The following is a 15580-nucleotide window of genomic DNA, read 5'->3' as shown; positions in this document are numbered from 1 at the left end:
AAATTTTGACATTTTAGCAATAATAAAACCACTCGACTCCAAAACTCTTCGCCCATGACCAAGTGTTGTAGCGCAAAACCAATTCTAGCTTCCTTGTGGCGGCACATCAATTGTTATTGATGGCATATCGCAGAAATACGTTTTCAAAATTTGTTTGTCTTTTGTATTAACGTCAATCATAATGACAATAAAGCTAGGATTACATCCAGACTTTTTGAAATGACAGGAAAGTACTGTCCAAGATTCTGTGTCCATCATAGTATGGATTACAAAAAAAGCAAGCAATACATTTTTAACAATTTTCGATTTTGGATGGTCAAGAAAAGGTGAAGAAACTAGCAAACAAAAATTGTTTAACAGTGGCCATAGGAAACTCTTGTTCAAATAAAAATTATAGAAACATATTTTATTAGATGAATAGCTCTACTTTCCTTAAATTTACTTATCATTAAAACAAATAATAAACAACGACCACACTTAACGCCTAAAAATATTAAAAGTATGTCATACTTAAAACTTCTAATCAGTAAACTCAATTTTAATCGCTACATGGGCTTAATCAATCTTGTGAAGAATTGAGTTGACGTAGAACAGCAAAATACGACCATGAATTCCGAATAATCTGAAATCCTTCACCTTGAAATCTCCAAAAATCAAAATCAACTTACCGTCATAAATGTTGGCAGCGACAAAGAAAACAAATTAAAAGCCCTGATCCTAATTTGCTTCTGAGTCTTCATTACAAAAAATAAGAGAGCTTTTTGAAAATTTAAGTTGGTGCCCACCCACTTTGAAGACAGTACAGCTTCGCAAAATTTACTGCTCTAAAAAAAGAAGTTATACTGCTCATTAATCTTATTACTGGAACTTACCCTAATCTCTATCTCGTTTCCGTACCAACAGAACAAGAAAGTTTGGAAAATGCACATATTGACAAACATTATTAAAGTGTAGAATTCTGTAGTTCCTGGAGCAACCTAGAATATTATCTAAATGTAAGGATTCTAAAAAAATTATCGTACCAAAGATAATTTAAAAAGTCCCAAAGCGATGGTTGCCGCACATGCCAGGAATTGCGCCAACATTATGTTACTGAAGAACACATTTACATCTGCCGAAAATTGTAAAAGCTCCTTGTGGTGTCTTATGTATTTTATTAATTCAGTTAGGCTATTGATGTTTATCAAATTATCACACAAAATAACACACTGTGCGTTTATATAAACCATCAAAGCCACTGAGAGAGAATCCAAATTAATATTTGCAGTAACCATACAAAGAAGTCCAATAGATTGGTAACCGTAAACAAAATAATACTGGGGTTCTATGGTCACATCAAATGGATACCACGCGAACATTGGTAGCTCACACTCTTTGTAAGTTTCATTCAAAATCGGTCTAATCAACCAGAAAATGATCACTCCGAAAGAACCACCTTGAAAGCCTCGATACAAAATCATCCACAAATTTAAATCAAGTTTTACTTTGTCCAACTGATTTTTATTCTTTGGTTGGAATATGTCTTTGTTCAGCTGAGATATCAATTTCTTAATAATTCCGAGTTTCATAAGAAAAGCAGCGATTTTTATGACCGCAACAATATGTTCAGCTATGAAAAGCGATGCGGCTAACTCGTTCAAATCCAAGTCTACCATAAATAGGTTCATTGCTTGAAAAAAAGTGTTGATAAACATGAAGAGAGAGACACATATGGTGGCGTAGAGTTTGTAGGAATTATGTTTATAAGTGTTAGTAGTTGGCCATAAACCCACTAAACGCAGTGAAAATAGAATTGGGTTGAAAATTGACATCCAGTTGTAATGTTTCAATGTTGAACTATCCATGCTGAAAACTAATAGAAGTATGTTACAAATAAAAAATACGTATGTTTTTAAATTGCCTTTGTTCTGATGAACTGTAGGAACGCCTTTCACAAGTCAAAAGAAAATAACGATGTTAGTTCAAGATGTACATTGGCGATCAACACGTGGACAACTGAAACGGCCTATTAAAACTCTGCTATGCATAATACGAAATTCATCTAATATTCTTCAGAAATTGTGGAACAAAAAAACAAACGCAGAAAACCGACTTTTATGAATAATAAATAAATAATAAAGTCTTTGATCTTTCACGTTCTAGACAGTAATTTAAATTAAGTTTTATAATGACATCCACTGTAACTCAATAATTAAATAATATCAATCCGTCTAGTCTAATTAATAACACATCATTTTCGTGTCATAACTGAAAATCTTTTCTAAATTATTGTACTTTGTCATTAACAGGTGAGTACAATTCAATCTTGTTCAATACAACTGTTTCAAAATTTGTTTCCGTTATATAATACTTTGGTTTGTTTTTAACTTTTTTAATTTTTGGGACATCTCTATGACGATTAGTTTAAGTAAAAGCAAGCACGGAAGTGTGGTAAAAATTAAAATTTTAAATTTCTAAGTACAATTTTCTTCATTTCAAGAGTTGCAAAAAATCACTTCCTGTAATTTTTTTAATCGTGATCTCATTACAATTTAATGATTATAGGTTGTCTGATAAACTGAACGTAATAATAAACCCTACTTTATCTTTATTTTTTATTATTATTGCAGTTCTATTTTTTACGGTTGCTGTAATCAGTAGGTACTGAAAATATAAACAGGTGAGAACATTTTTATTGTTAATTGTTTTTTATTCTGTATTTAGTGTTTTTGCTAGTTTTTCGTATTGTTTCCTTATTTCTATTATTATAACCTTTTCTCTCCTTTTTTAACGTAATTTAGAATTTCCTTAAATAAATTTCCCTCAAGCTCAAGTTTTTTTTATTGCTGTTCACTAATTAAAGTTAGGCACATATTGCTCTATTTCAAGATAAAAATTAACTTTTTTATATGCAATGGTAATTTTTATTTGAAAACATTTCTTCTTACTTTTTTGTGTATGTAATTGTAAAAAAATAATATTCTTTCTTATCCTACCATATCATATTTAGGTTTTGTGCTTTTTTTCTTTTGATTTTATTTTGTAATTTTCATTCGATTCTCTCCTAATCATTATCGAATGCAGATTTTTCTGGTCTTTTCCGATTTAATCAGCTTGTAATTTTTAGAAATTTTGATATATTTTTTACTTTTAATTTTACTTTTAATTCTTATAATTACATGTTCAATTTGTAATACATTTTTTACTTTTTTTGTTTATGGTACTTAAGTCCATTTTTAAGTAAAATAATATTTTTGCACAATCGGTCATTTTTTTCAATTTACCGAGCAAATTTGAACAAATTAAAACATTGATAAGAAACTTTATGATATAAAATATCATTTACAATTCATGAACTAAAAATTCTAACCCAAAACCAATAAAACATCTTTAATTTTGACATATTACATGACATTTGTTTTCATTCTTCTAATACAGACAACCCAAAACACGTGCTCCTTTATCTACTTGTAAAAAAAATATTAATTATACATTTCGAAAGCAGACGACATAATGACATGTTTTCAAACAATTTTGTTTCAAAGAAATTATGAAGATATTATTAACAGAGTAACCAAAGTCAATGGTCAAATATTATAAATGGCTCATTATTTTTGCACAAGTAAAAGTCGATTAGAAATATTTGATAACGAAGTGTTTTAAAACCATTAAGTTTGGTAAATCTCATGTGGTGTACCATCAGTTTTAATTCCCATAAAAAAAACTAACTCTATACAATTTACTAAATACACCATTCATACAATAAAATGTTGAATTTCTACTAGATATATTGAACTGTTTTATGCAAAAAATGACTCATTATAAGAACAATAAAAATGAATAACTAAAAATTAAAAATGTAGATGAGCTGGAATACATAAATCAGTACTTTAACTTATTAATATTTTTAATTAAGTTAAATTTTCCATTTTTAAATAAAACAAAATTTAAAATGCTTTTATTTTTAGATATCTGTCTACATCTGTGAAATTTTTACAATTTATTTAAAAGTTCAAAACACCTACTACAAACTAGATTAGTTTATAATGATAATAATAATTGATTGTTTAAAAAGTGCATTTTTTATTTTTATTACTGAAGCGAATTCATCTGTTGAAGGACCGTAAAATACGAAAATGATGTCCGCATTATCTAAAACAGATATTTGTAAAATATGTAAATACTAAGAACGCACTAATCAACTAATTTCAAGTGACGCAAACTTTACTAGCTTTGCTGTAGCGCAACTTTTCATTGCTGCAAGTCAACTTAGAATCACCTGTTAAGCGTTAAGCAGATGTGTTTGTGAAAGTAAGGTCAAATTGTCTTAACAATGTTTTTCAATTTTTTAAGTGAGTATATACATACATACAAATAATTGTAATATTTTATGCGTATTTTTCACAAACATATCATTTTTGCTTGAAATCGTAATGAGAACCTACCGTTGTGAAAGTAACCAAAGAGAGAGAAAACAAGTGAAAAGCAGTTATTGTTATTGGTTTCTGAGTCTTCATCATAAAAAACAGCAAACTTTTTTGAGACTGTATCGAAGATTTGATCCACGGCGAATCATAGGCAGCGAAGAAAATGTTCTCACTCTACAATCCAAACTGTATATTTTGTATTACATTTGACACGAATTACTTTGACTGCCACCTCGTTTCCGTACCAACAGTACAAAAAAATTTCCAACACAACCATCGAACAGAACATGATCAGTGTGTAAAATTCTGTTCCTCCTGGAACACTCTAAGCTTTTATATCAAAATATAATGTGCCGACTTAAAATCTTTACCATTGATAATTTAAATAGCGTTAGAGCCATGGACGCCACGCTATTTAAAAATTGACCCAGTATTAAGTTATTGAGAAATTTACCAAAGTCTGATGCAAACCTAAAAGTCAAATAAATGAGAAAAGTTAACGTAAAGTGTGAAAAATACCTGAGAATTTTTTTGTGACGTTTAATACATTGTACCAGTTTAGTTAAAGTGTTGACATTTTTTAAGTCATCACACAAAAGGTCGCACTGTGCCCCCATGTAAACCATCAATGCTACTGATAGCGAATCCAAGTTCAAATTTGCTGTAACAATGTAAAACAAGCCAAAGATTTGATAAACGTAAACTATTTGGTAATTCGGCGTTTTCTTCACGTTGAAAGGATACCAAGCAAAAAAAGGTAACTCGTAATCTTGGTACGATTTATCCAGAAGCGGTCGTAGTAGATAGAGAACAGACAAAACAACAATACTAACGCTGAAACTTCTATAAAGAAACAACCATATTTTCAAATCCACTTCGATGATCTTTTCTTTGCCCTTTTTCGGTTTGAAATGTTCTTCTCCTAGTTCTTTTACAAGTTTTTTAATAATTTTCAGTTTGTTCAAATATCCCAAAATCTTGATAACTGACATGATGTGGGATGCAAACATCATGGCTGCAGCCAACGCCTTCAAGTTAAATTCAACGAAGAAGATGTTAAATACTTGGAAAAAAGTGTTTGCGATCATAAACAAAGGAACACAAATCAATGCATACAGGGTGTATAAATTCAATTCGTACGAGTCAGAGCTAGGCCACAAACCTACTAATCTCAGAGAGAAGAAAATTTGGGTAAAGGTTGGCCAAGTAAATGTCTGCATCTTCGCTAGTTTATCACTAAAAATGGGTCAGCCTTTATAGTATGAAATTAATAAGTTGGTACACCTTTTAATTAAGCTCGTCTTTGTTGCAATATTAATTGTTACAGATTACGAATAATTTATTACCAAAACTGAGATCAAAGAATTTCTTTTAATTTAAAATAATTTATCTAGTCTGACTATGAATTCTTTATGCTTCTACAAACAGATTGGTGTAACAACTTTTCAATTTTGTGATCAAACTTACAGAATTTCTTTGTCACAAACATGCCCCACTGTTATCGACTAGCACTTTACGAGACCGGGGAGAAACTGCATAAAAACAGCATCAGAAAAACGCGTTTGCGTTTATGAATAATTAAGTCTATAAATACAGACCTGTGGGGCATCCTTTGTAATAAAGTATTAATATTAAATTGTTGTTTTATATGTAAGTGCAACCATTTATTATTTGTTGGTAAATTTTTAATAAAAATGAGTGAAATATTTTTGTATCAAAACATAAATTAGTGGCTAAAATAATATAAAGTTCTAGGTATCAATTTCATACAAAGCCAACTTTAATAATTGACAAATGTTTTACAAATATTATTTCTGCTAACACGCATGGCCTTGGAATTAATATTTATGACAAAAGAAGCTGCAAAAATGGTGGATGCGCCGGGTAAGTTTATCTTCTTAACCATATAGTAAACTTTATCTTTTTAATACTTACCTATGTTTAATTTAAGAAAATCGGTTTACAATTGCAGTCTACAAAACTGTAAACATCGAATAAAAACTCCTATTCTGAATTCGATACCGCAACTTGTTAAATAATAAATGACATAATAACAGTTCAAGAGTTTCCAACATGTAGAATCCGTCGACAAAAGTCCATCAATAACGTTTTTACACGTTGACATACCTCAATAACCAAAGTCGATAATTTAAAGAGATGTAATTTTATGTTACAAGAATTAAGACTTTAATACAAAACTGAAGTCATACAGTAAAATACAATACAGTAAAAATCAACACAACTTTTAAATAAACAATAAGAGGTTGTACTCTAAAAATTTTCAAAAACATAATTCTCTGCTTATTACTTCAGTGCTTCTATAATCCATGTCACACCATCTTCATTACCACAAATAATAATTTCAATAACCGCCGACATGTTAATATTACCGTCAAACCAACAATTGTTCAAAATGTCTTGTAATAACTTTACTAGACCTATAAAATCTTGTTCTAGTCTTAACTTCTTTAAAGTTTCTAAAAGATCGTTAATGGACGTGTACCATTTTTGCCTTAAAGTATTATCATCTAAAGGAGAATTAAAATATGTTCGCAACATATCCATTAAATTATCTTTCGAACTGTGTTTAGAATTGTAACTTACAATTTCTGTAATGACATAAATAAACCCGTCAAACCCGTGAGTGAGTTCTCCTCCTAGTTTGTTGATTAGTTTAAAGAACTCTAATTGACTGTTGAGCATTTTCTGTAAAACTTTTAAGTCGAAGTCTGTATGTAAATTTTCCAAAAAGTAGATCAAAACGTGGAATCCTGTTTCTTGAGTCAGTAATGTGTTCATATCTAATTTTATATTTTTTTCTTTTAAAGCATTTAAGCCTCCATCAAACATAACAAAAAAGTCACTCATTCCTTTGTAAATTCCATACAACCAATTATAATCTCCACGTGGTGCTAATAACGACTCCCCCATGACATAATCCATCCCACCTAAAGAAGTCTTAAGATTATTCGAGCTGATTCGCGAAACTTCAATCGCAATAGCCAAAGCTTCGCATTTATTGGAATAATCGCTGCTCATTGATTCTATAATACCCGCTAATTTCTCAGATATTTCGTTAGTAATAGAGTCTGCTTCAAACTTGTAGCCCAACCGTTCTCCAATTTGAAAAAGCTCTTTTACCGAAATTGGACCTTTGAAGTAATTCTCGTCATGGTAGTTTACATTAAATGTTTTGTTAGTGACTCCAGCTGGAATGTAGACTCCACGGCCATCCTCGTAAGAAATACCAAAAGCTTCACCGGTTTGACCGTTGAAATAAATGCTTAAATTTTGATGGTAGTCTAGAATTCCTCCTTGTTTTGTTTTTGATGTGTAAGAGTAGTGAAGACTTTTTTTGGCCAAAAATCCATAAACATATTGATCTGTTTAAATAAAATTAAAAATTAAATAGCTTCATAGATAATAATTATAATAGTATGTATGTAGATACCTGCATGGTTGCTTTTGACGTCTTGGCCCAGCGTTGTGGTTTCTCTAGTATGTTTAGCTAGTTTTTTCAAGTCAGTAAATGATGAATTTTAAGAAAAGCTAGTTTTAAAAACTCACCAACAAGTACACTAAAAACGATACACAATATCAAACTATTTGCTAACACTTGCATTGTTTTTAACTGAAAAAGTTTGCAATATGAAAATGGTTAATATTTGAGTTGTTTTTTATACTTATTTATACATTTGGGTCATTAAAATGTAATGTCACTTGATATAAAGTCATTGGTCCCTCAGAAATAACACAAATAAAACAATAGAATAAAAAAGTAGCAAATAATTTTATTACATTTTTCAACTGTCATATTGTCACTGTAAAAAAATAGTTATTTACAGTCGCGTGTGGTAACTTACATTTTACAGCTCGAAATCAGTTTGAAGCACGACGAACACTTATATCATAATTAACTATTTTATGGATGACTAATGTGTGAAAAAAATCAACACAATCTTAAATTTCCTTTCAGGTAATTATTTTATAAATATTCTACCTATCCTACATACAAACTATAAACAAATAATTTTAGAACACTTATTTATCTCCCTCTACTTTCTTCTCTACCACTTCTATAACCCGCTTAACAGCGTCTTCATCGCCAGGCATTTCAACAAAAAGAATGATTTTGGTCACCTCCGACATATTGATATCTCCTTCAAACCAACAACTATCGAGAATATCTTGTAACAGTTGTACTAAAACTTTGAATTCTTCATCTAATCTTAGTTTCTTCAAAGTTACTAGAAGATCTTGAGCAGAAGTGTACCATTTTGCCTCCAAATTATGGGATGTTGGAGAATTAAAATATATTCTCAGCATTCCCGCTAAATTATCCCTCGAATTTTGTCCAGAATTGTAACTTAAGATTCCTGTAACTATATTAATAAACCCATCGAATCCATGAGTGATTTCTCCTGCTAGTTTATTAATTAGAGTAAAAAAGTTTAAATGGGAGTTCAAGAGTGTTTCTAGTAGCGCTAGATCAAAGTCTGAGTGTAAACTCGCTAAGAAATAGATCAGAACGTGGAATCCTGTATCTTGAGTCAAAATTGTATTTAAATCTAGGGTGATATTCTTCTCTTTTAAAGCATTTAAACCACCGTCAAAAGGAATAAAAAAATCATTTATTCCTCGGTAAACCCCACACAACCAATTGAAATCTCCACGTGGCGTTAACGTCGATTCGCTCATGACATCTCCCAATGCAGCTAAAGTGGTCTTAAAATTATTCGATGTGACTCTGGAAACTTGAGCGGCAATAGCCAAAGCTTCGCATTTATTGGAGTAATCAGTACTCAAAGCTTCCATAATATCAGCTAGTTTTTCAGAGACCTCGTTAGAAATAGAGTCTGCTTGAAACTGTTGCCCCATTTGTTCTCCTATTTGGAACAGTTCTTTCGCCGAGACGGGGTCTTTAAAGTAATTGTCATCGTGGTATTCAGCATTATATGTTTTGTTGGTGACGCCAGCTGGTATGTAAACTCCACGACCGTCTTCGTAGGAAATTCCAAAAGCTTCACCAGTTTGACCATTGAAGAAAATGCTTAGGTTTTGATGAATGTCTAGAAGTCCTCCTTGCTTTGTTTTTGCTCTGTGGGAGTAGTGGAGACTCCTTTTAGCCAAAAATCCATAGATAAATTTATCTGTTTGATAAAGAGTGAAATTGAAATTCAGAGGTTAATTTATTTATGTAGTTAGTTACCTGGATCCTCGCTTTCGGTATCTCCACAGCAAGTTGTTTTTGTTTCCTTAGCATATTTACCTGTTTTCGTACACATATGTAGATATTTAAAAATTAAATTAAATTTTTCTAATAAAAGCTCACTTACCAACAAGGAGAACTCCAAAAATAACACAAAAAGTCAAAATACTTGCTGCTACCGGCATTTCTGTGTTCTATTGTTAACTTGAAGAGGTTTAGAAACACAATTTATACGTTTTAGACTATCAAAATTTATTGTTTCGCATATTATTAAAAGTTAGATATGGATAACAAAAATAAAACAAAAAAATTATGGAAATAGTGGAGATATTTTTTACTTAATGTGAAGTTTATTGCAGTGTTAACAGTAACCTCGATTTTTAGTATAAAAATTTAAACAAAAAGTTATGCTTTGTATCAATAAATTTTGTATTCATTTATTCAAAAAACTTTTTATTTTAAGCAGTTTTAGGACCGAACAAAATCTAGCTTCCGAAACTTTTCTCTCCGGATTTTTGAGTTTTGAGCCAAAACAAAATCAAAAAAACTATAATATTTTAGTTGAATAATTATGTTGAGAGAATGATTAACCGTCAAATTCCCGCATGTGTCCCAGGCCCATTTCCCAATTCCCACCGCAGAATTCCATTAAACAAACCCCGCCACAAAAGAACCGGAATGTTGATGACTCCCATCGGATCCGATCGGCGCACTCGTGTCGTTTTTTACGCGAAATAATTGAATACCCGCTTTAAAAAGAGTAATAGTTTATTGCAAAGCAAAAAAGTCATCAACCAAGCGGCTCCCTTGATCCGGTTTACTGCCACTTCCTTACAGAGCTCGAGGACTTTTAAACTCTCGGAATCTTGTTGTTGTCGACTTCTTGCTCTCGGCACAAGACGGTTTCGCCAAATAACTTTTTAATGAGTAATTAATTTCGCGGACATGTGCGAATAGTGCCATATACGGGGTAGAGACGTAAATGGATGAAGGGAAAAAGTGGGACAATGTGCGTTTTGGCGAATGCAGCTGTATTTTTTTCGCAACGAGCCAAATTTTTAAGAAAGGTGCATGGAAGAGGATTCCTAATATGTCTACGTGAAAAAATGGGAACCAAGGAAATTAATTATACATTAATGGACAGCTTACAAACAGACGCTCTGAAAGGTTGCTATGTCCAAAATAAGGGAATACATTTTATACCAATTTGGAAAAAAATAATTATGCTAAATTATCTGTTAAATTCACTAGGTAGCACAAGCGTGCAAAAAGGGCTCTTTAAAACACTAAAGCTTTAAAGTCGTCTAGGTAACAAGAAATAGTGAAATGTCAGGACCAATTTTTATTTATAATACCTATAAACATGAAAATTACAATTACTATTGTTTGAAATTTCAAAGCCCGCCGCTTGAAGCTGTTTACTGTTGTTTGTTGCTTCTAATTCATAACTAGTAGAAGCTTTTTCATTTTCATTCTTCTGTTGGACGTCCATAGCTCTTGATGAAGTTGATTTAGCAACCGATGTGTTCAGAACACCAGCAATGCGTTTGGAAACAACTATTTTGTTTAAAGTGGATTCTTCAATATAGCTACTAGCCACACTCGAAGATTTCCATCTCACCTGACGTTTCAACTCATCGATGCCACCACTGTTTGCCATAATCGTATGAAGTTCGTCGGAAAGGATGATCAGTATACTTCTCAGCGTCGGATAGAATTAATCGCAGTTCTGCATGTTCTGCTAGCCTTTTAATATCTTCACTCATTCGCTGAACGGATTTTTACAAACGTGAAAAAATGTGCTTAACAACGTAAACAAACAATTGCTTGCTAACCGTCTCTACGAAAACGATTCGCAAACAACCTTCGATAATTTTATTGGGTAAATTCACAATTTTTCAATGCTCCTTAAGGATTGTAAATGGATAGGTATAATAAAAAATAGCGTATAACACTCGTTTATAAGCGCCTTTAAAACACTTACGACGTTAAAAGCACTCCGCTGACGCGTCGTGCTCTTAAACTCGTCGTGCGTGTTTTAAAGGCTTGCTTATAAACTTGTATTATAATATACTATTTTTTTAATAAATTTTTGAATTCATAGCAAATAGAATACGACAAAAACCGCATCTTTCTATTTGTCGTAGTTCCAATGATATAGACACACAAATTTTCGGAGATTTTAGTTATTTCTTAACATACGAAAAAAATTAATAAATTAGATCACCGAGCAATATCGTTAGGTCATGTGGTAAACGAAAGACGTTTAAGAAAACAAAAATTCAACTTTTTGTATGGTTTCCGCCGTCCCGCATCATCACTAGAAAATAATAATAATAATTACGAGTATAAATTGCACTACTTATTTTCTTTGATTGTAAATAATATCAAATTTCCTTTAAGACCGGTTCCGTTGCGATTTTCTACAAATTAAAGTTGTATTTACTTAAATATTAATTGTAAGCTAACAAATGTGATAATGATAAGAGATGTTTTATTGCAGTTTTTAAAGCAATAAACTATAAAGTCTTACATAAAGGCAAGTTATACATACATTATACATGTTATTTGAAACAAATCGTAAAGAATAAAAATCAAATTAATTAAAGAATAACAAATTTTTAATAAAAAAAAATATAAAATTATTTTAAACAAATTAGTATTTCATTATTTCTCCAAATTATCGAACTCTTCAAATAATACATTGATTGATTGCCATCCAAGAGAAATGGTGTCTAAAGGTAGACAACCCAACAATCATCCAAGCATGCTTTTCAGATCATAGTATTAAATCAAATCCCGACGATTTCAACACACTGAATAATCATGCAGATGAATTTTATTGCAAGTAAGTATAAATTTAAAAAAATTCAGACTTTTCCCAATTTTTATGTTTCTAATACGTGGCTTTTTGAAATTGCAATCAATCAAAGAAAACATGCACTTAAAAGTATATTATTTATTAGATGTATAATTTTACACCCGCTGTTTTTTTGTTCTAAACCTTAGGTAATTTCTGGGTCTTCAAAACAACAACACAAAATTTCTCTTTTTGTTGTAATAAACATAAACATAATTTTATTGTTAATTTATAATATGTAATTATGTACTAATAGAACTGAAAACCCAACTTTTTTAACCAAAATTAGTACTATCTTTGTAGTATAAATAGGTACAATTAAAATTTATTTTTGTTCGAATGTATGATATAGTTAAATATGTTTTTTTTTTTTTTTTTTTTTTTTTTTTTTGTTTCCGAGAAGACCCTTTAAGAGCCGCACGCTGAGGTCTATTGACCCATTGTGTGCAATCCTCGTTTACGGGACGACCTATAAGAGCCCTGTTGTCTTTGCAAACGCCAGGATGCTCTTTATGGGTGCTTCCCGAATCTCAGATGGTTCCAAAATATGAAAATCCATATGTTCCTTCCTCAGTTCAGAAAAATTTGGACAGAGGCATAATATGTGTAGTGGAGTTTCCGTGTCCTCCATACACGCTCTACACATGTCGTCAGTCTTGAGACCGATTGTGTGCATGTGTTTGTTAAGGGGACAGTGTCCTGTGAACAGTCCCACTAATATTCTGAGGTCTTTCCTACAGAGTTTCAATAGTTCTTCACTGCGTTTTAAGTCTGGTCCATCAATAAATAGCCCAGACTGTCGCAGTTCAAGCTTTTGCCATTCCTCCCTGTGGAGTGATTCAATCCACTCTTTCAGGAGGTTTTTCTGGAGGGTTTTCGGAATTGGAAGAGCCGGCTCCGGTCCAAAGAAGCCCTTTTCAGAGCCTCTTTTGGCCAATTGGTTAGCCCTTTCATTCCCTTCGACCCCTGTGTGCCCTGGTATCCAGCAAAGCACAATTTGTTTGTTGCGCCTTGCCAGATTTTGCAGTGCTGTATGACATTCACTGACAAGTCTTGACGCATGTCTGCATGACTGCAGAGCTTTCAAGACTTCTTGGCTGTCAGTAAAGAAGCAGATGTGCTTATTAACAATAGCTCTCTGAGTACATTCTGTAACACACTGTATTACAGCAAAGGTTTCTGTTTGAAACACACTGGTATGTCTACCCAGTGATGTTGAGACACCGAAATCCGTGCCCCAAATAACAGCTCCAGAGCCTGAGCCCACTTGTGAGACCGAGCCATCTGCATAACAGATGGTCCAGCCCCCCTGAGTTATGGCTCTTGTTCTTTCACTCCATTCTTCTCTTGAAGGTATTATCACTTCATATGAGTGATTGATCACAATAATGGGAGCCATACAATCTTCCCTCATCTTAAAGATGGGGTTGATGTCTGTCACAAGTTGGGCGATAGCCCAATGTCCTGTGCCCATTGTTGTATTTTTCCACTGCCCTGTACACCTTAACCTAAGGAATCCCGCCGCAGCTGACTCCTTCACTTTGAGGTGAAGGGGAGTAAGCCCCGTCAGTATTTCCATGGCCGATGTGGGAGTGGATTTCATCGCTCCTGTTAAATATGTTACATACCAGTGGCGGCTCGTCAGGGAAGGCAGGTGAGGCAGTGCCTCCCCTACAGAAATGAGAGTTAAAAATTTTTGAATATAACAATAATTTTCTAAACCAAAAATAATAATAATTTAAGTTGGTACATTTTTATACAAATATATCTACCAGATTTATAAAAGTAGTCATTTCTACTCGGTCCAGCGCGCGCCACGATTCCGATCAGCAACTCTATTGCACTGCGGGAACAATGAGTCTGGAGGCATGCCTCCAAGAAATTACAACTTTTTCAGAACAGTTAGTTCGTGATTTGATATGTTTTTAATACGCATAATAGGATATCGCTGCGTTTTAAAACGGCAAACGGAGGCAATCACACCCACCGTCTTACCCCAATCAGAAAGTTAGCTGGTGAATTTTGAATCCCGAATCAGGTTTAGGACGCATTGTTATTCACTGTTGTTCTGTGCGATTGTCAATAAAATTTGTGTTTTACCTAATAAAATAATTAATTTAGAACTCGGAAACAACAAAAATGCTAAATCTTAATAGCACCAGTTCTGGTGTAGGATATTCTAGTGATATTGTAGCATTTCTGATACAATTTAAGTTCATCCGACTTTCGAATGACGATAAATTATTTGTTAAAGATGGTTAACTGATTGTTAAACTTTGAAAAAATAAATAATTTGAAATTATTGGGTTTCAATTATATAAAAAAATTAGGTCATTCTTTAGAAAAGCATGCAAAAATCCAAGAACACATCGCTTGTACTTGCAAATTTCATCTGCTTGGTAAACAAAATATATTAACTCTATAGACAGCTCGTTAGAACGAGATATTAAAAAAAAAATTCGTTGGTTTTGCCGAACATTGAATATATCTTTTGTTTTGTGATTAATTGCAAATACATGTAGAGATATTTTATTGACCAAGTAAAAGTCCTTTTCATATTGGAAATCAAAATTTTAATGAAGATATTAAGAATTTATAGTAACCCTTAAATCAATGATTAACACAATGTCTCTTTGAAAAAAAGTATTGCCTGCCTCCCCAAATGAAATGAGCACGAGCCGCCACTGTTACATACATTTTTAAAATTGTATTTCTAAGAACACATTAGAGTTACTGGTCTTTCACCACAAAACTTTGATTGTTTGATTTGTTTACAATTTTCTTAAAACTATTATAATTTGTTTTAGTAAAATTTTGGTCTTCATTTAACTGCAATAAACTAATGAGCTCATTTAAAATTAATTGTTTTAACTTAGAACATCTTTACAATAAATAAACCGTTATACATTTGAAAGTTGTGTATTTTGTGAAAACATGAATTTTCAAACCACGGCAGTTGATTTTAAGTTTTTAAAATATTAAAACTTATTAATGGTAAAAATTCTGCCAAAGATGAGGTATAAAAAAACTATGATCTTATAAGGCAGAGCCCAATAGCCGAAGAAATGTTTCTCATTAGAGTTATTGATGGGTTTTGTTTCAAAA

General features: G+C 32.1%; 4 protein-coding genes across 4 annotated transcripts; all 4 read right to left on the bottom strand.

The window, feature by feature from the left end:
* Positions 1-409: 409 nt before the first annotated feature.
* Positions 410-1844, bottom strand: LOC148178854 (odorant receptor Or1-like). The gene is made up of 6 exons (XM_088029475.1): positions 1023-1844; positions 873-977; positions 669-824; positions 593-622; positions 478-545; positions 410-431 (listed from the first exon to the last, which is right to left on the bottom strand). The coding sequence occupies exons 1-6, from the start codon at positions 1842-1844 to the stop codon at positions 410-412; spliced, it is 1203 nt and encodes a 400-aa protein (XP_087885601.1).
* A 1840-nt stretch (positions 1845-3684) lies between these two features.
* Positions 3685-5635, bottom strand: LOC148178853 (odorant receptor 4-like). Its single transcript, XM_088029474.1, has 7 exons — positions 4926-5635; positions 4778-4877; positions 4627-4731; positions 4425-4580; positions 4076-4131; positions 3922-3961; positions 3685-3774 (listed from the first exon to the last, which is right to left on the bottom strand). Exons 1-7 carry the CDS (start codon positions 5624-5626, stop codon positions 3685-3687), a joined length of 1248 nt encoding a protein of 415 aa, XP_087885600.1. The 5' UTR covers positions 5627-5635.
* Positions 5636-6583: 948 nt separating this feature from the next.
* LOC148178852 (uncharacterized) lies at positions 6584-8067 on the bottom strand. Its single transcript, XM_088029846.1, has 3 exons — positions 7974-8067; positions 7858-7914; positions 6584-7789 (listed from the first exon to the last, which is right to left on the bottom strand). The coding sequence occupies exons 1-3, from the start codon at positions 8026-8028 to the stop codon at positions 6711-6713; spliced, it is 1191 nt and encodes a 396-aa protein (XP_087885972.1). The 5' UTR covers positions 8029-8067; the 3' UTR covers positions 6584-6710.
* Positions 8068-8296: 229 nt separating this feature from the next.
* Positions 8297-9834, bottom strand: LOC148178851 (uncharacterized). Its single transcript, XM_088030388.1, has 3 exons — positions 9743-9834; positions 9616-9675; positions 8297-9556 (listed from the first exon to the last, which is right to left on the bottom strand). The coding sequence occupies exons 1-3, from the start codon at positions 9798-9800 to the stop codon at positions 8448-8450; spliced, it is 1227 nt and encodes a 408-aa protein (XP_087886514.1). The 5' UTR covers positions 9801-9834; the 3' UTR covers positions 8297-8447.
* Between the last annotated feature and the right edge of the window lie 5746 nt (positions 9835-15580).

Source organism: Gnatocerus cornutus, chromosome 2 (assembly GCF_029298725.1).
Source record: "Gnatocerus cornutus isolate USDA-ARS CGAHR chromosome 2, icGnaCorn1.1, whole genome shotgun sequence".
In the NCBI taxonomy this organism is placed as follows: Eukaryota; Metazoa; Arthropoda; class Insecta; order Coleoptera; family Tenebrionidae; genus Gnatocerus; species Gnatocerus cornutus.
The sequence above is the reverse complement of the archived record's forward strand: the minus strand, read 5'-3'. Positions and strand labels throughout refer to the sequence as shown.

Coding starts and splice junctions, on each gene's coding strand:
- LOC148178854 (XM_088029475.1), bottom strand. CDS start 1,844: ATGGATAGTTCAACATTGAAACATTACAACTGGATGTCAATTTTCAAC. Junction 623..668: donor CGCTGCCAACATTTATGACG/GTAAGTTGATTT, acceptor GAAGGATTTCAG/ATTATTCGGAATTCATGGTC. Junction 546..592: donor ATTCATGGTCGTATTTTGCT/GTTCTACGTCAA, acceptor AAGCCCATGTAG/CGATTAAAATTGAGTTTACT.
- LOC148178851 (XM_088030388.1), bottom strand. CDS start 9,800: ATGCCGGTAGCAGCAAGTATTTTGACTTTTTGTGTTATTTTTGGAGTT. Junction 9,676..9,742: donor TTTTGGAGTTCTCCTTGTTG/GTAAGTGAGCTT, acceptor GTACGAAAACAG/GTAAATATGCTAAGGAAACA. Junction 9,557..9,615: donor TACCGAAAGCGAGGATCCAG/GTAACTAACTAC, acceptor TTTATCAAACAG/ATAAATTTATCTATGGATTT.
- LOC148178852 (XM_088029846.1), bottom strand. CDS start 8,028: ATGCAAGTGTTAGCAAATAGTTTGATATTGTGTATCGTTTTTAGTGTA. Junction 7,915..7,973: donor CGTTTTTAGTGTACTTGTTG/GTGAGTTTTTAA, acceptor TGAAAAAACTAG/CTAAACATACTAGAGAAACC. Junction 7,790..7,857: donor CGTCAAAAGCAACCATGCAG/GTATCTACATAC, acceptor TTATTTAAACAG/ATCAATATGTTTATGGATTT.
- LOC148178853 (XM_088029474.1), bottom strand. CDS start 5,626: ATGCAGACATTTACTTGGCCAACCTTTACCCAAATTTTCTTCTCTCTG. Junction 4,732..4,777: donor CGCTATTTAAATTATCAATG/GTAAAGATTTTA, acceptor ATAAAAGCTTAG/AGTGTTCCAGGAGGAACAGA. Junction 4,132..4,424: donor CTTTGGTTACTTTCACAACG/GTAGGTTCTCAT, acceptor TATCTGTTTTAG/ATAATGCGGACATCATTTTC.